At 37.5% G+C, this 26911-nt stretch overlaps 1 protein-coding gene across 3 annotated transcripts in view; it reads right to left on the minus strand.

Moving 5' to 3' along the window:
- Positions 1–26911, minus strand: part of GABRB1 (gamma-aminobutyric acid type A receptor subunit beta1) — a 406197-nt gene that overhangs the window by 254470 nt on the left and 124816 nt on the right. For all 3 annotated transcript variants that reach the window (XM_028166073.2, XM_007180747.3, XM_057546217.1), the window contains exon 4: positions 19248–19468. In XM_028166073.2, coding sequence (XP_028021874.2) covers positions 19248–19468 — 221 coding nt within the window. The remainder of the gene's footprint in view (positions 1–19247; positions 19469–26911) is intronic.

A 26911-nucleotide genomic window follows, 5' to 3' on the forward strand; every position in this document is an offset into this window, starting at 1 on the left:
ATTTCTCCATCAAATCTGAATGAGATCCTTGCCAGGTAGAGTAATCTTGATTGTAGGTTCTTCCCTTTCATCACTTTAAGTATATCATGCCACTCCCTTCTGGCTTGTAGAGTTTCTCCTGAGAAATCAGCTGTTAACCTTATGGGAGTTCCCTTGTATGTTATTTGTCATTTTTCCCTTGCTGCTTTCAATAATTTTTCTTTGTCTTTAATTTTTGCTAATTTGATTACTGTGTGTCTCGGCGTGTTTCTCCTTGGGTTTATCCTTTATGGGACTCTCTGCACTTCCTGGACTTGGGTGGCTATTTCCTTTCCCATGTTAGGGAAGTTTTCAACTATAATCTCTTCAAATATTTTCTTGGGTCCTTTGTCTCTCTCTTCTCCTTCTGGGACCCCTATAATGTGAATGTTGTTACATTTAATGTTGTTCCAGAGGTCTCTTTGGCTGTCTTCATTTCTTTTCATTCTTTTTTCTTTATTCTGTTCTGCAGCCATGAATTCCACCATTCTGTCTTCCAGGTCACTTATCTGTTCTTCTGCCTCAGTTATTCTGCTATTGATTCCTTCTAGTGTATTTTTCATTTCAGTTATTGTATTGTTCATTTCTGTTTGTGTATTCTTTAATTCTTGTAGGTGTTTGTTCTTTAATTCTTAGGTCTTTGTTAAACATTTCTTGAATCTTCTTGATCTTTGCCTCCATTCTTTTTCCGAGATCCTGGATCATCTTCAGTATCATTATTCTGAATTCTTTTTCTGGAAGGTTGCCTATCTCCACTTCATTTAGTTGTTTTTCTGGGGTTTTATCTTGTTCCTTCATCTGGTACATAGTCCTCTGCCTTTTCATCTTGTCTATCTTTCTGTGAATATGGTTTTTGTTCCACAGGCTGCAGGATTGTAGTTCTTCTTGCTTCTGCTGTCTGCCTTCTGGTCAACTTATTTAACTTTAATAATACTCTATAAGATGGTAATATTGTTACCTCATTTCTATAAATGAGGAAAAATCATTGTAGATGGAACGTGGATAAGCATTTTAAAATTATAATAAAATTCTTAGCTGAGATGTATTTTAATGTCTATTAAAAAATAGTTGTCTACATACAGAGGTAATAAAAGTTTCCATTAAGGGCTTCCCTGGTAGCACAGTGGTTAAGAATCCACCTGCCAATGCAGGGGACACAGGTTCAAACCTAGGTCTGGGAAGATCCCACATGCTGCGGAGCAACTAAGCCTGTGTTCCACAACTACTGAGCCCAGTCGTCACAACTACTGAAGCCCATGCACCTAGAACCTGTGCTCCACAACAAGAGAAGCCACCTCAATGAGAAGCCAGTGCACTGCAGCGAAGTGTAGCCCCCGTTTGCCTCAACTAGAGAAAGCCAGAGTGCAGCAACAAAGACCCAACACAGCCAAAAATAAATAAAAATATATAATAATAAAATAAAATAAAAAACTGAATACTAAATAATAAGAAAAATTTAAAAATAAAATATATATGTATATACATATATGTATATATGTATATACACATGCATATGTACCTAAGTGAAAAGTGAGTCAATGTTTTTAGATGATATGTAGTTGTGGCAAAAATCATGGAAGTGGTACTAAAATACTGTAGTTGGAAATGATGGCTTAATGGAATAAATTGAGGTCCTAGAGAAGATTACTTTAAACATTTCGCAAATAAGTGGTGTCATTTGAAATATTATAACTAGGATCTAAAATTCATAAGATATTTCTAAGATATTTGTTTTTCTTTTCCTTTTTTTGTCTCCCTTTCCTTCCTCCCTCCCTCCCTTCCTACCTTTTTTCCTTTCTTTCCTCCTCTTTTCTTCATTCTTTCTTTCATGCACTCTATCATTTTTCCTTCTTTCCTGAGTGTTCACATTAGATATTATTCCACAAGAGATTCAATCAAGTTAAGAATTTGAGGAGATGCAGTTCTTTTGTAGCTAATTTATGGTCACTGTTTTTACTTAATCTTCTACATTAATTTAATTATGGAGGTTTAATCATAATCACCCATCCACAGGTCACATGACCACACAATAGCTACGGTAACTGCATAGTTATTTAAATTTCTCATTTAGTATTTGAATTAGTCACAATACTGTAGTTATGAAAAAGGAGACCCTAACAAAAATAAATGAATCATAAAGTTTTTCATATATATACAGATGAATAAAGAACATTAAAAATAAAAACTTTGAGAGGGAAAATAGCAGCCTGTTCACTGGAGAACATTTTAAATAGCTCTCTCTGTACTCCACTGATGAAACTCTAAAATATAAGTGTGAGGGGAATAACAATACTGTGCTCTTTGGCGGCAATTATAAAAAGTGTCCCCAGGCATTCTGTCTAATAAAGTGAGCTACCTATTCTTTATGCATGCCTTGTTTTTTCTCTCCCATTTGAAGTAACAAGTTTCTCTTAACAGGATGCATTTTTCAATATCTGCCAGTCCTCCTCTGCAAACACTGCATCTGCCCATATATTTATTCTCTGCAATCGACTCAACAATATTTTTTGCCCAGTCCATCTCACAGTAAGTCCTGTGTGATCTGCTCAGGACTGTTGAATGTAATCATAACTGCCTCTACACAGAAAGTCTGTAAGAAAGAGCAGTCTTTTTCTCAGGGTGTACAATCAATATAGAAAGCTAATATGAAACATTGAGGAGCCCCAAACTGCTTTAAAAATCAATAATGGTGGGGTTTTGTTGGATCTGTACTATGAAGATAATTGCCTCTACTTTTTACTTGGCTTCCTCATGAAGAACAAGGCAATAATCCTCCAAGGAAGAGTGGGAAACTCTGTTTTTCTTTTATATTCAATAAATGTAACCATTGATTTTATTCTCATGCACAACCCATGGTCAGGCAGTGTCAAGAACATCAAAAAAATCAATTCGGAGTGGAGCTAGGTAAGCAAATACAGTAAGGGAGTTCTCAAAATCCCCATCAGGCCACAAGTTTCTGGTAAACATTTGATTCACTTCTGAAACCTGAAGCTTAGAAGCTTCTCTTTGGGATTTGGAGTCACTGGTATGTGTTAGAGAACCTGACAAAGTTGTGCACATTTCATAAAGCGCACACACTTGACAGAGCTATTCCCATTTATGCTGTATGCCCTCTCTAATTATTTTCATTTCTACAATGGTAAGCAACAAAAGCATCTTACTTGGATAATTGTCTTCCTAGAAGTGATCTGCAGGGAAAAAATGGCTTAACACAGGGCAGTAACAATAATGTTGGTATTTTTATTTAAAAACTATTATGTAGGGCTTCCCTGGTGGCGCGGTGGTTGAGAATCTGCCTGCTAATGCAGGGGACACGGGTTCGAGCCCTGGTCTGGGAAGATCCCACATGCCACGGAGCAACTAAGCCCGTGAGCCACAGCTACTGAGCCTGCGTGTCTGGAGCCTGTGCTCTGCAGCAAGAGAGGCCACGATAGTGAGAGGCCCGCGCACCGCGATGAAGAGTGGCCCCCACTTGCCGCAACTAGAGAAAGCCCTCGCACAGAAACGAAGACCCAACATAGCAATCAATCAATCAATCATTCAATCAATAAAATAAATCTTAAAAAAAAAACCATTATGTATAGTATTAGATATATACACACACATATACATATATATTACATATGACAGGACAAAGTGAATAAATAGTCACGTTAATACATGAAGAATCAATGTTTTCAATGAAGAGGAAGGAAACAAAGTATAAAATCAAAGAAGTTGAATAAAAGCCCTGCAATTCTAAATTTGAGTTAGAAATATCAATATGAACTCATGATGTATTTTATCCTCCTCTGGGACACAGAATTTACAAGTTGATATGTCAGAAGGCAAGGACGCTATCAGCGACTATTGAGGTCATGTTGAAAGAACTCAGGCATCAATTTAAAGGGTCTGCCACTGGCCAAAGATAAGACAAACAAGATCAAAAATAACAATAGCTGCAGTGGACTGAAACAGACATACCTCTTATAACCTGTGACTTCATAATGATAAACACACAAAAAATAACAAAATGGCAAACCTCAGTGGTCATATTTGGGGGGTTCTAGAGAAACAACTTGTTGTTTTGAAAACTGCTAAATAAAAGGAAACAATCAAGCATTTATCCTGCCTTCACTGTACTAACTTGACCTCCAGATTACCATTTGGTGAGGGAAAATTCTTTAGAGAATAATCTAGTTAATAAATAAGGAAAGAGTGATAGAATATTGTCATTATGTAAACTCTAAATAAGTTTAGGCAAAGATTATCAGTGGCTGCTAAAACTGTTACTATTTGGGCTGAATTGTGTCCCCCTAAATTCATATGTCGAAATCCTAACCTTTAGTACCTCAGAATGTGACCTTATTTGAGATAGGGTCTGTATGGAGATAATCAAATTAATGTGAGATCATTAGGGTAAACCCTAATCCAATATAACTGGTGGCCTTATGAAAAAGGGACACACAGATACACCTGGAAGGAAGGTGACACAGGGAGAAATTGGTCATCTATATGCCAAGGAGAGGGGCCTGGAATAGATCCTTCCTTCACAGCCCTTGATAGGAACCAACCTTGCTGACTCCAAAACTGTGAGACAATAAATTTCTGTTAAGTCACTGATTTTGTTACAGCAGCCCTAGCAAACAAATACTGTTACATAAAAATTAATGGAATTATTATAATGGATAGGTCAGGTTGTCAATGCCTAAATCAGCACATCAATGTTCACATCACAAAAACAGAGACAGACAGGCATTCTGGGTCTCTAGATAAAAGTACATAATACAACTGGTTTATGAAGCACACTCAAAAAAAAAGCACAACAAAATAACTCAAATCTGTTTAAGTCTCAAATATGGGGCATAAAATAACACATTTACAACAAATGAATGTAATCACAAAAAGTAGCATGGTTTCCCACGAAAAAAAAAATTTCTAGGGAGAAAATAAAGGAACAGGAAACATTTAGAGTAAAAGAAATTTTAGATAAATTTAACAGCCAAATGCAATGTGTGTACCTGTTTGGACCTGCTTTTAAAAAGTTAATAATAAATTATGAGACAGGAAAAATTACTTTAGCTCTCCTAGTGTTGGTATCTGTCAAATTAGTATAATAATAGTACAAAGTTCATAGTGTTGTGGTAACGATTAAATATGACAATATAGGTAGATCACTTAGCATAGTGCTTGGTGTATAGTATAATTTCAATTATTTATATACTTGGGTATTGGTTGAATTCCTGATACAATTGCTATCAATATTAGTTAGAATGATGTGATAGGTACATCTTAGTCTGTATCTGCTTACGGTGTGTGTACACAATCCCACATACACACTCTGCGACACACCTATGGAATCCCAATGTGAGCCAGTACTGAGCTGGAAGCCTTTTCCTTACACTACCCATTCCATTCCCCATTCTCATGTAGCCCTGCGAAACCAACTGGCCCTGGCCTCACCTTTGGTAAGAGATGCAGGAAAATAACATTGTGGAAGTTTGAAAGAAAAGCCAAGGCAAGGGTTAGGAGAGGAAGGCAAAAGGAAGAACAGTTAAAGGAGGTTAAATACGCCACTAAATGTCTTCACAGAATTAGGTTGTTCCATGCCTGACTTTTTTTTTTAAATTATTATTTATTTATTTATTTGGCTGTGTTGGGTCTTCGTTTCTGCGCGAGGGCTTCCTCTAGTTGCGGCAAGCGGGGGCCACTCTTCATCACGGTGCGCGGGCCTCTCACTATCATGGCCTCTCCTGTTGCGGAGCACAGGCTCCAGACGCGCAGGCTCAGTAGTTGTGGCTCATGGGCCCAGTTGCTCCGCGGCATGTGGGATCTTCCCAGACCAGGGCTCGAACCCGTGTCCCCTGCATCAGCAGGCAGACTCTCAACCACTGCGCCACCAGGGAAGCCCGCATGCCTGACATTTTTGAGGAAAGATAAACACAGTCTTTCAGCACCCATAGGGCTAAGCCTCAGAGACAATCAGTGTTTTCAGCCAGCTGGATCATGTTTGGACAAGAGGCAGAACACATCTGGTCATTAATAGTGATAATGGATCTCTGGTTAAAAGCCATCATTTAGATATACGAAATGTTGCAGCTGACAACTGTCATGAGTCAGGTGACTGTATCTTACAAATTTTCATTTCAATTTTTCAAACATTTATTTGGTTTGAGAAAGGGGATACAAAGGTGAAAGAAATACAGTTTGTATTTTCAACAAATATACAATCTTGTTTGCATCACAGGAAAATAACTCCAAGACACAAAAAGATAAAACATCTTAAGAGAGTTACAAGTCTCATGGGCCTTTAGGAGATTAAAATGAAGTAAGGTATCAAATGAGAACGAGTTTTTATCTGGTTGGGAATATTGTAAAAGTCCTCATGGAGAAAGTGGGATTTGAGAGAGGCTTTTAAGAAAAGAAGAGAGGTGGGAGAAAGTGGTGAAGTGGGGAAACTGTCTGGGGATAGAGAAGGGAGGGAATTTTAGCAGGGCTGGAGGGTTGCCAGATGAAATACAGGATGCCCAGTTAAATGTGAATTTCAGATAACAACTAATAGTTTTTTAGTATAAATATGATCTTGGCAAATTTGGGACATATTTGAATTTGAAATGCCCTAGATTTGTTTAGAGAAATAAGTAAATGGTTTTATAAAAGTTTAGGCTTCATGGAGGAAGGAAATGTTTGAAAGACATTTTGGTCATATGCACAGGGTCTCAGATTCCATACAGGAGAAGGAAAACTTAATTTTATGGGGACTGTAGAGACATTGTTAGGTTTTTTGTGTGTGTGTGTGTGTATATGTGATTGATATAATGCACTATAGGAAAAATACTATGACAGTGATGAGAACAAGTAAAATTAAGATAAGAAGCTGGCCAGGAAGTGACCAATAGTAGTGATGTTAATTGAGGTGATGGAGGTGGCTTGGGAATGGAGATGGTCGAGATAGAGTGGAGTAGAAGCAACAGATTGCATTTTGGGACAAAAGAGATATAGAGTCAAAGATGCCTACAAGTTTATGCTTACTGACTGGGAGGATGATGACTTTTGTTAGCAGCTGTGCAAGGAGGAAGAGCTGGTTTTAGGAAAAACAGATAATATGAAATAGGGGTTATGTCAGGAATAACTGGCAGGGCAAGCATCCACATACAGATGCTCAGTAAATGATTCCAAATATTTTTCTGAGCTCAGTGATTTTATATTCTAGATATTTGATCTGTTAAATTCAATGAGTTGTTCAAAATTCAAGGAACCCCTCTAGTTCACAGTTAGAGGCAAAAGAAGAAACAATGATAGAACAGCAAAAAGACAGAACAACAAGAATAATGAAAAACTTGTGCTGAATCTTGGAAATCCTGCAGTCAAGGTCAATCATCACTCTTAAATCATTCAGAGAGGGACTTCCCTGGTGGTGCAGTGGTTAAGAATACGCCTGCCATGCAGTGGTTAGGAGTCCGCCTGCCAATGCAGGAGACACGGGTTCGAGCCCTGGTCCGGGAAGATCCCACATGCTGTGGAGCAACTAAGCCCATGCGCCACAACTACTGAGCCTGCGTTCTAGAGCCCACGAGCCACAACTACTGAGCTTGTGAGCCACAACTACTGAAGCCCATGTGCCTAGAGCCCGTGCTCCACAACAAGAGAAGCCACCGCAATGAGAAGCCCACGCACCGCATCAAAGAGTAGCCCCTGCTCGCCACAACTAGAGAAAGCCCGTGTGCAACAATGAAGACCCAGCACAGTCAAAAATAAAATAAATAAAATTAATTAATTAATTTTAAAAAAATCGTTCAGAGAAGTCAAGACTATAAACAGAACCAGCAATGGCTCTGGTAAATTTTGACAGAGCTGTTTTAGGAAAGGAGCATGGCTGGGAGCCATGTTTTTGGAGCCTAAGGAGTAAATGGGTGGTGAGGAAACCAAAGCTATTTGAGGACTGGTGCTTGAAGAGAAAATCAAAGAGAAGGAGCCAGCAGAGGAAAGACTGAAGATTTAATTAAAAAGAGGAGCAAATTCTGAAGGGCGTCCAGCAATAAGATAAATGTGTATATGGCGAGATTAGCCTTAGAAAGAAGAGAAAATCTTCCTCAGAGTTAAATGGAAGGAAGGGAGGAAAGACAGAAGAACTTTAGGATTTGAGCTGTGACATTGAGGGAGTTGATATTTAGTCTCCACTTTTGAGTAAGAAAGGAAGTGACATTATATGCCTTGAGAGGAGCAGGGTGGAGGGCTCGTGGACCATGGATGTAAGTCCCATCTCCTGCCACATCTTACAGCACATCTCAGACATCCATCCTTTATTTAGATCCCTGGCAAAGTGGAATAGGAAGTAATCATGATTGCAGGGTTATTCCTTGGTGTGACACATTTTGTCGCAGCAAGGGAAATCTGAGAGTAAGAAGCACAATGGAATGTAGTCTCTTTTATGTACTGAATGCCTGTTGCACAGTAGCCTGGCTCTTCTAGAAGCACCAGACCCCCATCAGACATCACTCTGTCATTTTAGAGTGTTTACACAACCGTGTGCCATCTCTGGGGTATAAAATATGATTTGACATAGTTCACAAAAATAGCAAACAGCTAACTCTATTCTTGTGCCTTTATATAAACTAGGTTATAGCATCTCATATTGAGTTTGAATATAGCAAAATTTGATTCAATTTATTGATATGGTCTTATGATTATGGAGTCCCCAGTTAAAGAGGCTTTCAGGTGCATTCAGAAAATCCCATTGACCCCATAATTGTTAAAAACAACCCATTAATGCATGGTATCATTTCATGATGACTATATCTGGACTTATGGATGAGGCAGGAAGTTTCATTCTCCTGATTCCTTGTCTACAATAAGTACAGCCATAAATATGTCAACACCTATGTTATACTATAAGGATTTTCTAGTGCCTGTGTTTAGGAAGTGATATATGGCAGTTATTCCTGAAAAGGCAACTACAAAGAAAAAAGTGCCAATTGTGCTTTCTAAGCCTAGAAAATGTTATATCAGAGGAATGAATATGAACAAGCCATAATATAGGATCATAGAAGCACTGAAATTTAATTTGACAGAGAATTTAGGGATGATTTTGTCTAATTCCTTTCTCTTTAAGGCTGAGTTATCGAAAGCCAAGAGAGAGGAAATAGCTTACTGAAGGGCACAAACTAGTCAGGCTACATGTTTCTTTGACTCAAAGTCCCAGGTGCTTCCACTCTGTCACAATGACAAATTTCTACAAGGTTTCTGGAGAATTATTCCCAGGGCCAGAATAGTGGGTGTATTGTACATACTGGCACTCAGTGAATGTTTTCTTAATTGGACAACTGTATCTCTGTTCTGGTCACTGACACACCTGGGAGTTAGAGAACCACCCTCAGCACACAGCTTTTCCAGTACCTAGTAAGGCAATATCAGGCACAACAACTTTACAAAAATATAACTTAGAATTTACATGTATTAACATATTCATTATTTCACTAGAACTTCCTTAGTCCATTGTTGCACATGATAAAACTAAGGGTCAGTAAATTTATATAACTTATTTAAGGTCAAGCAATCAGAAAATGGTATAGAGTTTGAGCCCAACTTTGGTCCTCTGACTCCAGTTATCATACCAGTTGTTACACCTCATGGTTTCTCCAGGATATTTATAACCTCTAGGGAAAAGAAAACCAAATCTGTGAGGGAAGAGATAGAGAGGAATATGGGAAGGAAGGGAGAGATATCAGACTGGTGTGAGGCTTTTATGAAGACAGCCAATGCCAGAAACAGATCAGAGTCTAATAATAGATGAAGCATTTGTGTTTTTCTTGGAGAGATCTGTTGGCAGGATCCTAGTTACAAAGGTCTGGGTTGGCTCCAAAAAGGAGAAAGCAATGCTATGCAACTTGGAAGAAGGTATTGACTTTAAATGCATCTGAAAGACAGTGGGGTGAGAAAAGCACAGGTATGGGAATCAGGAAACCTGGATTTTGGTCCTAATTCTATCATTTGTTGTGCCCTTAGATCAGGCCCCTCCCCCTTTTATGCCTCAGTTTTCTCATTTTAAAATGAGGTATATTCAAATTCATCGTTCTCAGATATTTTTCTTCCTTTGCAGCGTTGCCATTGCTAGAGACTGCCAATAATTTAGAAAATGCCTGAAGTGAGACTCTATAAACTGAGAATGCAACCCACATTCTTGCTTGCAAAAAATTGAGTTGTCTTTTTTTTTTTAACAAAACAACTTTTTATACACTTTTGAGTAATCACATACAGTGAATATACCTGTAGTCGATCAGCCTGCTAAGTTGGGTCACAGAATTATTCTCTTAGAAAACTTTAGAAGGATAATTCATCACTTTATACCTTAGTTATATGTGATAGAAGCTACATAGGTAATAGAAAAATTACAACTGATTTCCATTGTATGAACCATCACTAATGACCACCACTGCCCTTGGATGAGTAGATTTCATCTGTAGTAATATCAATACACTCAAGGGACTTGTTAGTTTATTTCACCATTTTTCTGAGAAGATTTTAGGTCAGAGATTTTTAACTAGAGTTGACAGCTCCTGGGGTACTGAAAGAGTGGGAAAATTCCAAAGATCATTTTGCCAGCATCAACTGAAGCTATTTTACTGTGCAAATGAAGACCAAAGCTATCAACTAAATAGCCAACCATTAGGATAAGTTCAAAAGTTATATCACAGGGAGGACCTTCAAGATGGCAGAGGAGTAAGACATGGAGATCACCTTCCTCCCCACACATACATCAAAAATACATCTACATGTGGAACAACTCCTAGAGAACACCTACTGAATGCTGGCAGAAGACCTCAGACTTCCCAAAAGGCAAGAAACTCCCCACATACCAGGGTAGGGCAAAAGAAAAAAGGAAAAACAGAGACAAAAGAATAGGAACGGGACCTGCACCTCTGGGAGGGAGCTTTGAAGGAGGAAAAGTTTCCACACACTAGGAAGCCCCTTCACTGGTGGAGATGGGGGGTGGCTGGTGGGGGGAAGCTTCAGAGCCACAGAGGAGAGCGCAGCAACAGGGGTGCAGAGGGCAAAGTGGAGAGATTCCCGCACAGAGGATTGGTGCCGACCAGCATTCACCAGCCTGAGAGGCTTGTCTGCTCACCACCAGGGTGGGTGGGGGATGGGAGCTGAAGCTCGAGATTCAGAAGTCAGATCCCAGGGAGACGACTGGGGTTGGATGCATGAACACAGCCTGAAGGGGGCTAGTGCACCACAGCTAGTCGGGAGAGAGTCTGGGAAAAAGTCTGGAACTGCCTAAGAGGCAAGAGACCATTGTTTTGGGGTGCACGAGGAGAGGGGATTCAGAGCACCACCTAAACAAGCTCCAGAGATGGGCGCGAGCCATGGCTATCAGCATGGACACCAGAGATGGACATGAAATGCTAAGCCTGCTACTGCAGCCACCAAGAAGCCTGTGTGCAAGCACAGGTCACTATCCACACCTCCTCTCCTGGGATCCTGTGTAGCCCGCCACTTCCAGGGTCCCGTGATCCAGGGGCAATGTCCCCGGGAGAACACATGGCGCGCCTCAGGCTGTTGCAACATCACGCTGGTCTCTACGCCACAGGCTTGCCCTGCATTCCATACCCATCCATCCCTCCCAGACTGAGTGAACCAGAGCCCCCTAATCAGCCACTCCTTTAACCCCCTCCTGGCTGGGTGAAGAACAGATGCCAGAGGGTGACCTACATGCAGAGGCAGGGCCAAATCCAAATTTGGACCCCAGGAGCTGTGCGAACAAAGAAGAGAAAGGGAAATTTCTCCATGCAGCCTCAGGAGCAGCGGATTAAATCTCCACAATCAACTTGATGTACCCTGCATCTGTGGAATACCTGAATAGACAATGAATCATTCCAAAATTGAGGCTGTGGACTTTAGGAGCAACTGTAGACTTGGAGTTTGCTGTATGCGACTGACCAGTTTCTGATTTTCATGTTTATCTTAGTTCAGTTTTTAGTGCTTGTTATCGTTGGTGGATTTGTTTATTGGTTTCGTTGCTCACTTCTATTTTTTTATTACTTTAAAAAATTTTTTATTTTAATAATTTTTTTAATCTTTTTATTCTAATGATGTTATTTTATTTTATATTATTTTATTTTTCTTTCTTTCTTTTTTTTTTTCTCCCTTTTCTTCTGAGCCGTGTGGCTGACAGGGTCTTGGTGCTCCAGCTGGCTGTCAGGCCTGAGACTCTGAGGTGGGAGAGCCGAGTTCAGGACACTGGACCACCAGAGACCTCCTGGCCCCACGTAATATCAATTGGCAAGAGCTGTCCCAGGGATCTCTGTCTCAATGCTAAGACCCAGCTCCACTCAACAACCAGCAAGCTTCAGTGCTGGACACCCCAGGCCAAACAATTAGCAAGACAGGAACACAACCCCACCCTTTAGCAGAGAGGTTGCCGAAAATCATAATAAGTTCACAGATACCACAAAACACCACCAGACACGGTCCTTCCCACCAGAAAGACAAGATCCAGCCACACCCACCAGAACACAGGCACCAGTCCCCTCCACCAGGAAGCCTACACAGTCCACTGAACCAACCTTACCCCCTGGGGGCAAACACCATAAACAACGGGAACTATGAACCTGCAGAGTGTGAAAAAGGAGACCCTAAACACAGTAAGTTAAGCAAAATGAGAAGACAGAGAAATATGCAGCAGATGAAGGAGCAAAGTTAAAACCCAGCAGACCAAACAAATGAAGAGGAAATAGGCAGTCTACCTGAAAAAGAAGTTAGAGTAATGATAGTAAAGATGATCCAAAATCTTGGAAATAGAATGGAGAAAATAGAAGAAACGTTTAATAAGGACCTAGAAGAACTAAAGAGCAAACAAACAATGATGAAAAACAAAATACATGAAATAAAAAATTCTCTAGACGGAATCAATAGCAGAATACCTGAGGCAGAAGAACGGATAAGTGACCTAGAAGATATAATAGTGGAAATAACTACCACAGAGCAGAATAAAGAAAAAAGAATGAAAAGAATTGAGGACAGTCTCAGAGACCTCTGGGACAATATTAAACTCACCAACATTTGAATTATAGGGTTTCCAGAAGAAGAAAAGAAAAAGAAAGAGTCTGAGAAAATATTTGAAGAGATTTTACTCGAAAACATCCTTAACATGGGAAAGGAAATAATCAGTCAAGTCCAGGAAGAGCAGAGAGTTCCAAACAGGGTAAAGCAAAAGAGAAACACACCAAGACACATATTAATAAAACTATCAAAAATTAACCACAAAGAAAAAATATTAAAAGCAGCAAGGGAAAAGCAACAAATAACATACAAGGGAATCCCCATAAGGTTAACAGCTGATTTTTCAGCAGAAACTCTGCAAGCCAGAAGGGAGTGGCAGGACATCTTTAAAGTGATGAAAGGGAAAAACCTACACCAAGATTACTCTACCCAGCAAGTATCTCATTCAGATTTGACAGAGAAATTAAAAGCTTTATAGACAAGTAAAAGGTAAGAGAATTCAGCACCACCAAACCAACGTTACAACAAATGCTAAAGAAACTTCTCTAGGCAGGAAACACAAGAGAAGGAAAACACCTACAAAAGCAAACCCAAAACAATTAAGAAAATGGTAATAGGAACATACATATTGATAATTACATTAAATGTGAATGGATTAAATGCTCCAACCAAAAGACATAGACTGTCTGAATGAATATAAAAACAAGACCTGTATATATGCTGTCTACAAGAGACCCACTTAAGACCTAGGGACACATACAGACTGAAAGTGAGGGGAGGGAAAGAGATATTGCATGCAACTGGAAATCAAAAGAAAGCTGGAGTAGCAATTCTCATATCAGATAAAATAGACTTTACAATAAAGACTATTACAAGAGACAATGTAGGACACTAAAAAATGATCAAGGGATCAATCCAAGAAGAAGATATAACAATTGTAAATATTTATGCACCCAACATAGCAGCACCTCAATACATAAGGCAAATGCTAACAACCATAAAGGGGAAATCGACAGTAACACAATAATAGTAGGGGACTTTAACACCTCAATTTCACCAATGGACAGATCAACCAAAATGAAAATAAGTAAGGAAACACAAGCTTTAAATGACGCATTAAACAAGATGGACTTAATTCATATTTATAGGACCTTCCATCCAAAAACAACAGAATACACTTTCTTCTCAAGTGCTCATGGAACATACCCCAGCAGGATAGACCATATCTTGGGTCACAAATCAAGCCTTGGTAAATTTAAGAAAATTGTAATCATATCAATTATCTTTTTCAAATGCAACATTATGAGGCTAGATGTCAATTACGGGAAAAAAACTGCAAAAAATACCAACACATGGAGGCAAAACAATACACTACTAAATAACTAAGAGATCACTGAAGAAATCAAAGAGGAAATCAAAAAATACCTAGAAACAAAGGACAACGAAAATACGATGACCCAAAACCTATGGGATGCAGCAAATCAGTTCTAAGAGGGAAGTTTATAGCAATACAATCCTACCTCAAGAAACAAGAAACATCTCAAATAAACAACCTATCCTTACACCTAAAGCAATTAGACAAAGAAGAACAAGAAACCCTAAAGTTATCAGAAGGAAAGAAATCATAAAAATCAGATCAGAAATAAGTGAAAAAAGAATGAAGGAAAAAATAGTAAAGCTCAATAAAACTAAAAGCTGGTTCTTAGAGAGGATAAACAAAATTAATAAACCATTAGCCAGGCTCATCAAAAAAAAAAAAAAAAAAAAGGGAGAAGACTCAAATCAACAGAATTAGAAATGAAAAAGGAGAAGTAACAAGTGACACTGCAGAAATACAAAGGATCATGAGAGATGACTACAAGCAACTATATGTCAATAAAATGGACAACCTGGAAGAAATGGACACAGTCTTAGAAAAGCACAACCTTCCAAGACTGAACCAGGAAGAAATAGAAAATATAAACAGACCAATCACAAGCACTGAAATTGAAACTGTGATTAAAAATCTTCCAACAAACAAAAGCCCGGGACCAGATGGCTTCACAGGCAAATTCTAGCAAACATTTAGAGAAGAGCTAACACCTATCATTCTCAAACTCTTTCAAAATATAGCAGAGGGAGGAACACTCCCAAACTCATTCTACGAGGCCACCATCAACCTGATACCAAAACCAGACAAAGATTTCACAAAAAAAGAAAACTACAGGCCAATATCACTGATGACCATAGATGCAAAAATCCTCAACAGAATACTAGCAAACAGAATCCAACAGCACATTAAAAGGATCATTCACCATCATCAAGTGGTGTTTACCCCAGGATTGCAAGGATTCTTCAATATATGCAAATCAATCAATGTGATACACCATATTAACAAACTGAAGGATAAAAAACATATGATAATCTCAATAGATGCAGAAAAGGCTTTTGACAAAATTCAACACCCATTTATGATAAAAACCCTCCTGAAAGTAGGCATAGTGTGAACTTACATCAACATAATAAAGGCCATATATGACAAACCCACAGCCAACATCGTTCTCAATGATGAGGTTGAGTTGATGAAAAACTGAAACCATTTCCACTAAGATCAGGAACAAGACAAGGTTGCCCACTCTCACTACTATTATTCAACATAGTTTTGGAAGTTTTAGCCACAGCAATCAGAGAAGAAAAAGAAATAAAAGGAATCCAAAACGGAAAAGAAGTAAACTGTCACTGTTTGCAGATGGCATGATACTATGCGTAGAGAATCCTATAGATGCTACCAGAAAACTACAAGGGCTAATCAATGAATTTGGTAAAGTAGCAGGATACAAAATTAATGCACAGAAATCTCTTGCATTTCTATACACTAATGATGAAAAATCTGAAAGAGAAATTAAGGAACACTCCCATTTACCATTGCAACAAAAAGAATGAAATACTTAGGAATAAACCTACCTACAGAGACAAAAGGCCTGTATGCAGAAAACTATAAGACACTGATGAAAGAATTTAAAGATAATACAGACAGATGGAGAGATATACCATGTTCTTGGATTGGAAGAATTAACATTGTGAAAATGACTATACTACCCAAAGCAATCTACAGATTCAATGAAATCCCTATCAAACTACCAAAGGCATCTTTCACAGAAGTAGAACAAAAAATTTCACAATTTGTATGGAAACACAAAAGACCCCAAATAGCCAAGGCAATCTTGAGAAAGAAAAACGGAGCTGGATGAATCAGGCTCCATGACTTCAGACTATACTACAAAGCTACAGTAATCAAGAGAGTATGGTACTGGCACAAAAACAGAAATATAGACCAATGGAACAGGAAAGAAAGCCCAGAGATAAACCCACACACATATGGCCACCTTATCTTTGATAAAGGAGGCAAGAATATACAATGGAGAAAAGACAGCCTCTTCAGTAAGTGGTGCTGGGAAAACTGGACAGCTACTTGTAAAAGAATAAAATCAAAACACTCCCTAACACCATACACAAAAATAAACTCAAAATGGATGAAAGACCTAAATGTAAGGCCAGACACTATAAAACTCTTAGAGGAAAACATAGGCAGAACACTCTATGACATAAATCACAGCAAATCCTTTTTGACACACCTCCTAGAGAAATGGAAATAAAAACAAAAATAAACAAATGGGACCTAATGAAACTTAAAAGCTTTGGCACAACAAAGGAAACCATAAACAAGATGAAAAGGCAGCCCTCAGAATGGGAGAAAATATTTGCAAACGAAGCAAGTGACAATGGATTAATCTCCAAAATATACAAGCAGCACGTGCAGCTCAATATCAAAAAAACAAATAACCCAATCCAAAAATGGGCAGAAGACCTAAATAAACAATTCTCCAAAGAAGATCTATAGATTGCCAAAAAACACATGAAAGGATGCTCAACATCACTAATCAGTAGAGAAATGTAAATCAAAACTACAATGAGGTATCACCTCACACCAGTCAGAATGGCCATCATCAAAATATCTACAAAGAATAAATGCTGGAGAGGGTGTGGAGAAAGGGAACCCTCTTGCACTGTTTGTGGGAATGTAAATTGATATAGCCACTATGGAGAACAGTATGGAGGTTCCTTAAAAAACTAAAAATAGAACTACCATACGACCCAGCAATCCCACTACTGGGTATATACCTTGAGAAAACCATAATTCTAAAAGAGTCATGTACCACAATGTTCACTGCAGCTGTATTTACAATAACCAGGACATGGAAGCAACCTAAGTGTCAGTCGACAGATGAATGGATAAAGAAGATGTGGCACATGTATACAATGGAATATTACTCAGCCATAAAAAGAAACAAAGTTGAGTTATTTGTAGTGAAGTGAATGGACCTTGAGTCTGTCATACAGAGTGAAGTAAGTCAGAAAGAGGAAAACAAATACTGTATGCTAACACATATATATGTAATCTAAAAAAAAAAAAAGTTTCTGAAGAACTAGGGGCAGGACAGGAATAAAGATGCAGACGTAGAGAATGGATTTGAACACATGGGGAGGGGGAAGGGTAAGCTGGGACGAAGTGAGAGAGTGGCATGTGCATATATACACTACCAAATGTAGAGTAGATAGCTAGTGGGTAGCTTCTGCCTAGCACAGGGAGATCAGCTCAGTGCTTTGTGACCACCTAGAGGGTGGGATAGGAAGGGTGGGAGGGAGACGCAAGAGGGAGGGTATATGGGGATATACGTATGCATATAGCTGATTCATTTTGTTTTCTCCAGATAACTAACGCAACAACGTTAAGCAATTATACTCCATTAAAGATGTTAAAAAAAAAGTTTTATCACAGATACATTCCTTTCACTTGCATTTTGTTTTCGGATATTGGACACACATTAATTGTAGACTTTTGGTTCTTAACTACAGTTTTAGCTTGGCATTGATGCCATATAAAAGGATTTTAGGGTGCTTATGAATACTGTAAAATAATAGGAAAATTTCATCAGCTTCTCAAAGGGATCACAAAGATTAACAAAGGTTAAAGAACCACCACTCTTCGCATCCTACAATAACATGTTACAATTCAGATATTTCTTTGGTAAAACTGGTAGCTGATTTGAACTGTAGCCTAAAAGTTTTAATCAACCCTCTACTACCTGATGGTTCATAACAGACCTCTATAAGTGTATAATACCTCTTTTATACTTGATTTTTTAAAAAAATAAATGAAACAAAACACACTGTGGTGCAAAACACTGTTGATAGAAATTAAAGGTAACATAAACAAATAAAGATATATTCATGGTTAGAAAACCTGATAATTTTAAATTGTCAATTCTCCCCAAACTGATCTATAGATTCAATGCACTCAATTATAAGCCCAGCGGACTTTTTTGGGTAGAAATCAACAAGTTGATCCTAAAAGTTATAGGGTGATGCAAAGAACCTAGAATTTCCAAAGCAATTTTAGACAGTCAGTATAAAGTTGAAGGACTTACATTATGTGACTTCATAACTTAACAAATAGCTGTGGTAATTAAATAGTGTGATACTGTCTAAGGATGGACAAAAAGAACAGTGGAACAAAATAAATCCTAGAAATAGACCCCCAATTATTCAGTCAAAGGTACCAACACTATCTGAAGGGAAAAGCAAAGTCTTTTCAATAAATGGTACTAGAATAACTGTATAGCCATATGGAAAAAAATGAACCTCAATCCCTACCTCATAAGAAACACAAAAATTAATTTAATGTGGATCATATACATGAAAATAAAAATGAAAACATAAGAGATTTAAGGGAATAAAATCACTTTGCATCTTCTAAAAGTCACCACAAAATATTTTCCTATTTCTTCAAGATGTTGTTTCTCAATTCCATTTCATAATTAAGTAACTATACACAATACCTAGAACACACTGTAATTGAGTCTGGGTGGACCGAAGATAATCAAACAATTGGCTAAAAAAAATTATGTAACTTCTAGAGTAAGCTGGATGTGAAATCTGTCTAACAAAAACACATATTCTTATTACTATGTTTATTATTTGAGGGTCATGGCAAAAAAATTCACTTTCCTTTGATGGACAAAGTTGTCTAGATTTAGCTCGAATTGTTCTAAAGAGATTTTCTGAACTTTAATATAATTTTATTATAAAGATTAAAGAGCCTATATATTCACCTACTTGCCTTTCTCCCCCTCTGTCCATTTCCAAGAGTAAGAATTAAACAACAACATGAACAACAACAGTAAAACATGCAACACAAAGCTGTTTACCGGAGTCCGTAGAGAACTGTTCCATCAGGATGCAGTCGGATCATTCTATTTTTCACTGTAACCCCATGCACAAATGATTTCTTGTCATTCAGAAAGTAGGTGTCTGGTACCCAGAGTTGGTCAGCTACCCTGTTGTCTAGCGTGAGGTTTAGTGGGATTCCAGAATAAGAAAGCCTTTTGTCTTTCCAAGACTGCTGGAAATACATGGTGAGTGTATAATCCTGCAAAAAAAAAGGAAACCGGGAAAAGAATTTTACCATCATCACCATCATCATCATCATCATCATCATCATCATCATTATCATCTAAAAGCCTTTTTGGTAAGAATGTGATAGCATGTAGTACTGTGGATACCTAGAGACTCACCATTCTGTGGTCACAAAGCACCGAGCTGATCTCCTTGAGCTCGGTTGACTCACCAACCTCCTCTACAAAGTTACATTTGAATATATTTAAATTTGCACCTCCAAGTATAGGGCAACCGATAGGTTAGAAGTACTAGTGCAATAATTGAATGCATGCAGAAGCATTTGCACCAATATAGAGTAAATCCATTTAATTGAATTTTAAGGCTTGACGTTAAGGTAATGATATCATGGGGAAGGCTGTAAAGGGAAGTTGTACCTATAGACTCATGTTCACAAAAATCTACCTCTGGATATTGTATTTATAGTACTGCTTGATTCAGGAATTGGTTTGAGTTCAGAGACGGGTTTGTACTCGAGTTTGTTTCCCCATCTCCTGTAAAAGGTTACACTAAGGACGTACCTTTGCACTTCTCTTTCTGCCCAGGTTTCCCCTGGCAGTGAGAGACAGGAAGATTTGGGCTCAATAAATGTGTCAAGCTCACAGGAGAGGAATGGTGAAGATTATCTTAGAGATTTAGTTGTCTGTTTTTAAAGAACTCTATTAATACAAAGTGTAATCGTCCATTAAAAGAATAAGAGGTAGCAGTAAAATCATGAAGACTTAAGATGCAGTCCCAATATCATAAAAACAGATGGTTCACTTTTTCTTTTAAAGGATATTTATCTGTCAATAGCTTTAGCTGGATGCTTTAGCAACAATTAAGAAAACATCTCATAACTCCTGCACAACTGTGTACTGCCATTGTTATATATACCACTGTTTGGGAAGCATTGGCTCCGATCATGTCTTACATCTGGGCAAACTGCACTTCATCTAGATACCTATATGGATATTTATGCACTTCTGAAATATCTTAAATGATAAGACAATATTTGTTCTGGATAATGAGTTCCAATGTCCTTTAACTACTGTATTCAAGAATGCTTACACTGTTTACTCAGAAATAATCTTGCAATAATTCAAAGCCATTCTTTCTTGTTCAATGACAAGGACATTTGCTCTTTGCTACTAATCATACAATATCCTTTTTATAGGTCTGAAACCTCCTTCCACCTTAACCTTCATTTAACAGAAAAAGAGAACCCACAGGGTTATACACAATTCTCTTCTCAATTGCTAACATCTGCATTTGCATCCTCTTCAAGCTCTTAACATCATACCTTTTTGGAGGACAATGAATTGAACAGATTCTGGGCCTTAGATTCTAAAACACCTCCATTGCAAAATCTACCACATGTAGAGCTATGTAACCATGAGCGACTAACTTAACCCCATATATGTCAGATGTCTCATTTCTAAAATAAAAATAATAGCATTTTACTTGCTTATTGAAAGCATTACTTGGGAGAATTATGGTGCAAGTACTTTAGAAACTAACATGCTAAACAAATATATTATCTTCAAAAATTGTTTTTTGTTATTTAAAGATGAATATCATACTTCCAGATTATTTGGAGTGTACGTATTCGTTTTCATAAGCATTTCCACTTTTAAAGAGATGTTTATAAAAGAACCTGTAGGAAGAAGGACCCTGGTAACCATGAAAGTAAGCAATTGTCTGTCTTGTAAGTCTTGTTGTTGGGGTCTTGTTTGTAAATCAGACAATGTAAGAAAATGAATGACTAGCTCAGCACAATCAGCAATGGGTTACATGTTCCACTACTCACGCTGAATACACATTAGCCTCCAGCTCTCGTGAGCGCTACAGAGGATTTCCTCACAATGAGACCATGAGGCAAAATCCTTACTCCACATTCTCCTCAACAAAGAAAGTTTTAATGTGTGATGAGGAAAAACTTATTATAAAATACAAATGATTATAATGACAAATAATACTCTAATAGCTAATGTTATAATTAAAATGTTTGTGGTAAGTAAATAATGGAGATTGGAAGGAGAAAATAATGTAAACATGAGTGATCTCTGCATAGATTAAGTAAGTGTGTGTGTGTGTGTGTGTGTGTGTGTGTGTGTAGACTTTTTCCCCTTCCCTTTCTGGAAACCATTTTGTTTCCTGTAAAGAGAGAACTATACACAAGTAGTGAGATCTTTGTTCTATACAACTCACTCTATTTTCAGTAAATATTGACTAAACATCACACCATGTTTCTCAGTTAAAGCAGTAACTTACCCTGTTTGCAATAAGAAGTCATTCAGTGGAAATTTATGGATGCTAGTATTTTACATTGGGAAGTGGGTGATGTGGAATAAGTATCTTTCAGGACTTTTCTTCTTATTCATTTCTGGGGTTGTTATCTTAATCTGGGACCTGATTCTATGATAAATGGAAATATGGACCCATGAGTTTGACAACCTTAAAAAAACTTTTTTGAAGCTAATGATAATTGTGATGATAATGATGCAAAATGTGGAAAGACCTAAAACAGAGCAATATATCCTTACTATGTATACTTTACCACATGCATGACAATAATTTCCTTCTAGAAAGTGCTCTGTGCTCTGTGGTTTTCACAACCTTGTGAGATAGGCAAATTCTCCCTGAGAGAATTTATGATCTATATCTCTGGGAAACTACTTACTGAATTTTAAATAAATTATCTTTTCTATCTGCACCTTAAATATTAATAGTCACATCTGCATATAATAAAGCCTATGGTATCATTTTGGTGTATTCTATTCTTAGATGGAAAAGAAAAGCTTAAAATTACTGTATTTTGCTCTCTGTTACAACAGATTTTCTATTAATCCTTCATTAGTCTAAAGTGCAAGCACTCCAGGGAGGATGGAAAGTTTTTGGAAAGAAATAAAAGGTATTAATACTTTGGCCAAGAATGCTGAAATCATTTTTCTTCAAGGTGTGTTAAGTGTTCAACCAGCTTTCTCAAGTGTGCAATCTACTCCTTGAGAGAAAGTGTGACATACTTAGAAACTATGGGCCATAGGGGACTTGACACTGAGGCAAATTAATGGGATTAACTGGTATGAGATTGCTAATGAAATTCGTCAGGCTAACTCAGGCATGAGAGTATTTGATTCATTGAGGAAAAGCAGGTTAGACGATACCAAATTAGTAGCGCACAATTAAACTCCAAAAACCATACTTTTTAAATCTAAAAATATTTAAAAAAATAAAAATATTTCTAATAACTCAAAGCAATTCTTTGGAGAATAAAGGAAACATTATTTTTATTTGTTTATTTACTTATTTTTATTATAGTTGATTTACAATATTATATTAGTTTCAGGTGTACAACATAGTGATTCAAAATTTTTATAGATTGTACTACATTTAAAGTTATTACAAAATATTGGCTATATTCCCTATGTTGTATAGTATATCCTTGTAGCTTATTTATTTTATACATAGTAGTTTATACTTCTTAATCCCCTCCCCCTAACTTTCCCCTCCCCCTTTCTCCCTCCCAGCTTGTAACCACTAGCTTGTTCTTTATATCTGTGAGTCTGTTTCTGTTTTGTTATATTCATTCATTTGTTTTACTTTTTAGATTACACATATAAGTGATAGCATACACTTAGCATTCCAAGATATGGAATCAACTTAAATGTCCATCAACAGATGAATGGATAATGATGTGGTATGTGTGTGTATATATATATATATATATATATATATGCAATGGAATATTACTCAGCCATAAAAAGAATGGAATTTTGCCATTTGTAACATGGATGGACCTGGAGGGTACTATGCTTAGTGAAATAAGTCAGATAGAGAAAGGTAACATTCTTTTCAGATCAGTAGTTTTAAAATCTGGGTGATTTTGTCTCCCAGAGGACATTTAGCAATGTCTGGAGACAGTTTTGGTTGTTACAACTGGGAGTACCATGTGTGCAACTAACATCACAGAGAAGAACAAACCTGACTCCATATTGGATCTATTCTTTTAGTTTTAACCTTTGTGCTCTGTTGCCTGTCTTAACATGCTAGCTCTTCATCTTTGTAAAAGAATGTTTCCTATAGCTTGGAATATACATAATAGCCCTTTCTTCATGTTCTGCCTCCCAGGCTTGACCTTTAAAGGTTTAACACTTTTCCGTTCATATAGAGGTAAAAAGTTGGATTGTAACTCGAGTAAGATGGTTCTTTGGGACACTAGTCCACCATCTTCTCAGTTTTCTGTCTTTCTGAATGAAGTAGCTACTCCTTGCCCCAACACCTCGTCTCTCAATTTATTGGCCTGTTGTGTGGTGAGCAGTAAGAGCTTGGACTTGGTAACACTAGCATCTGTGGGTAAAGGCCAGGGATGCTCCCCAAACTAATATACTGAACAGTGCATCCCCTACAACAAAGAATTATCTGGCTCCAAATGTCAGTAATGTCAAGGTTATGAAACCCTGCCTTAAATGAAAATATCTTCCTTTTTAGTATCAGTCAAATATTTCAAAATCCTTTATCATCAACAACATGTCTACTTGAACTTTTATATATCCCTCAAAACTTTGTGTAAGAGATGCCAGCATTAGATGGTTTACAATTTGCCACTTCAACATAAGAAATCATTTGATAAAAATCCATTAATTATCTAGCATCAGAGGAGGGAGAAAGAGTTATATGGTTTAGGCAATACACTGAGGTATGCATTTTATCAGAATGAGCTCTAAGAAGACTTCATAGTGGGCTGGAAAAGTGAAGTCTCTTATTAGCTGCCTCCATAGTCAGTACACATCTCAAACTAACTTGATAGTGAAGAGACAAAATATTGCTTTAACATCTAGTAACATTGCATCTGCTCAGAAGGACCATGTGAGCAATCCCTCCTTTTCAAACTGTTCCCAAGAAAAGGGAGAACTTCCATATATATATATATATATATATATATATATATATATATATATATATATGAAAGAACCAAGGCCCTTGCACACATTTGCATTTTATCTTTCACTGATTTGATTGTACATTATACATCATAAGGAGTCCCAAGCACAAATCCCTGTTCCTTATAAAACATTTATGCCAGTTCATTGAACTCTGAAATCCACTCTTTCCAAAGCTAAGGCTGCTCTCCCCAAAGGCTGATATAGTAGAGCTGTGCATCACTTCTACAGAACCTTCTGTGATGGAAACTGCCATGCCTACAGTCTCTGCTGACTGAGCATGAACATGTTATATATCACACGATTCTGCCCTCCTCACACCTTGGGAATGAAGAGTAGATGTCTAAGTTAAGACCAGCTGGTCCATAGGCAGGTGATAAAACTGTACCTGGCTCAAAAAGATGAGAGGGACCAAGCAAAGTCCTCTCTCTGAAATTTGCTGTTGGATAAAGGATCTGATACAGGAGCTGTGGGACCAAGTGCAAAGGTCATGACATAGAACTAGCACTGCACTGCTATTACGAATTTATAAGAGAGGAGAGACTATGAATAAAAAGAGGAAGCCAGCTTGCAAAAGAAGAAACAAATGGAGAAAGATGCAGAAAATAGCCATAGGAGAAACAGCATCATTAGAGAATGAGTGACCAAGTTCATAAAGACTTTCTGCTTCCTATTTCTAGTTCTCCTGAGGTCTGGGCATGTTTAATACTTCAACCTCTTATGAACTCTCTTTGTATTATTACAACAAACTTCACTTTCCTTGTGCTAATTTGATTCCATCTTTATTTCCTTCAACCAAAAAAAGCCATAATAATTATGCTGATTGATGTCCATACCAGAATCTCATTAAGCAATAATTATACATATTTAAAAAAACCCAGAAAACCTCAATCATCTGGCCCATCTCCCTAATTTCAAGAAAGGGAGGTATTATGAAAATCTGAGACTCAGAGATGTTAAATGACTGGAAAAAAGTGGAGGGAGACATATTTGATCTTGTTTATTAACCAAGAGAGCAAGGAGAGAGAAGGAAAACATATTTACTTCTATGGAGAAAATTCCCTGTCAAACACAATGACAATTATCAAGAAAAGTAAGCTGGAAACTAATGTATATGCCAGCAATAGGTAGTACTTCTTATAAGGATAGGTAAACAAAACAAACAAATCTCACGCAACTTGCATCTCATGAAAACAAACTTCAGTGAAAAATTGCCTGATGAATACACCAATTTAGGTTGTAATTAAAATGAACCACACCACACCTGTTTCTAATGCAACCTCTTGTCTAAATGAATGTTTTGTGTATCAGTGTCACTGTTAAGTATATTCCGCAGCAGAAATGCATCACTGTATCTCCATATCTTCTGTTAATTTTTAATCTTTTATCTATCATCTAGTATCATGCTATTAATATATATTTGTTGTGCTTACTCCCTAACCATGTTTGGTTACAATATCTTTAAAATACATGCATTCTCATTTTGCCAAAGCCCATGTTCTTATTTTTATTGATTTTTTTTCACTAACTGTGGCCTGTACTATGCCTCAGAGAACATAATCTTCTTTTACCTTTGTCTCATCTTAAATAGCCCCATTTGGTTTATCCATCTGTGTAGTCAGACTTTTTGTCAGTCTGTGTTGTGTTCTGAACTATTCTGGAATGAATCAGTCTTGTGGATGAACAAAAACATTGAGAGTTATGGGCTTATACTGATGAGAGTCATCTATGGAAATCACATGGGCTCATATGACACTGACATGACAACTGGAGTACAAACTTGCGTTCTGATGCAATGAACTGCAGGAGACTCTCAATATATAAAACTGAGACTATACAATATAAAAATTTCAGCATTTGTGATCTAATATCTACTTTAGAAGCTGTAAAGATTCATTTTCTTTAAAAATAGGAAAACGCTTTTTTCTATACAATGAATCCAATTTCTTGAAAAGGATATGATAAAATTTGTGTTTCATACAGTGACAGTTTAAATGTCATATTCTAGAACCTAAATAATCAGAAGCGCAAATAAAGTTGTTTCCATGGTAAGATATATTAAAATGTTGGGCCTGAAGCAGGGAAAATTTTCTAGAAACTTCTAAGTCAAAAGATCTTAGGTTATTAGAATGACTAATTCATTCTGTCAACATGTCATGATGGTTGACTAGATTGAAAAAATTGTATTACGCCAGAGGCTGAGGAGAGAACGTTGGGTAATACATCTTCCCTGCCTGCCTCCTAGGAGCCCCTAGGCTAGGAGGTGAGACTGAGCATTGTTCATTTCCAAGCTGTCTCCCTGGCCTCCATAGGCTTCTCAGCCCTTCCATTACCTTTCTAACCAGCTCCCTGTGTGAAATTTCCCCCACCTCAAATACTCAGAGAACTCAAGAGTGATTCAACTTTTCTTCATTAGTGGCTGCCTCCTGCAAGAGACAAGATTATTGAGTAGGTGGTTAGCAGCTTAACAAGCTCTGGCATTCTCCTAGAGTACA

Source organism: Balaenoptera acutorostrata, chromosome 5 (assembly GCF_949987535.1).
Source record: "Balaenoptera acutorostrata chromosome 5, mBalAcu1.1, whole genome shotgun sequence".
Lineage (NCBI taxonomy): Eukaryota > Metazoa > Chordata > Mammalia > Artiodactyla > Balaenopteridae > Balaenoptera > Balaenoptera acutorostrata.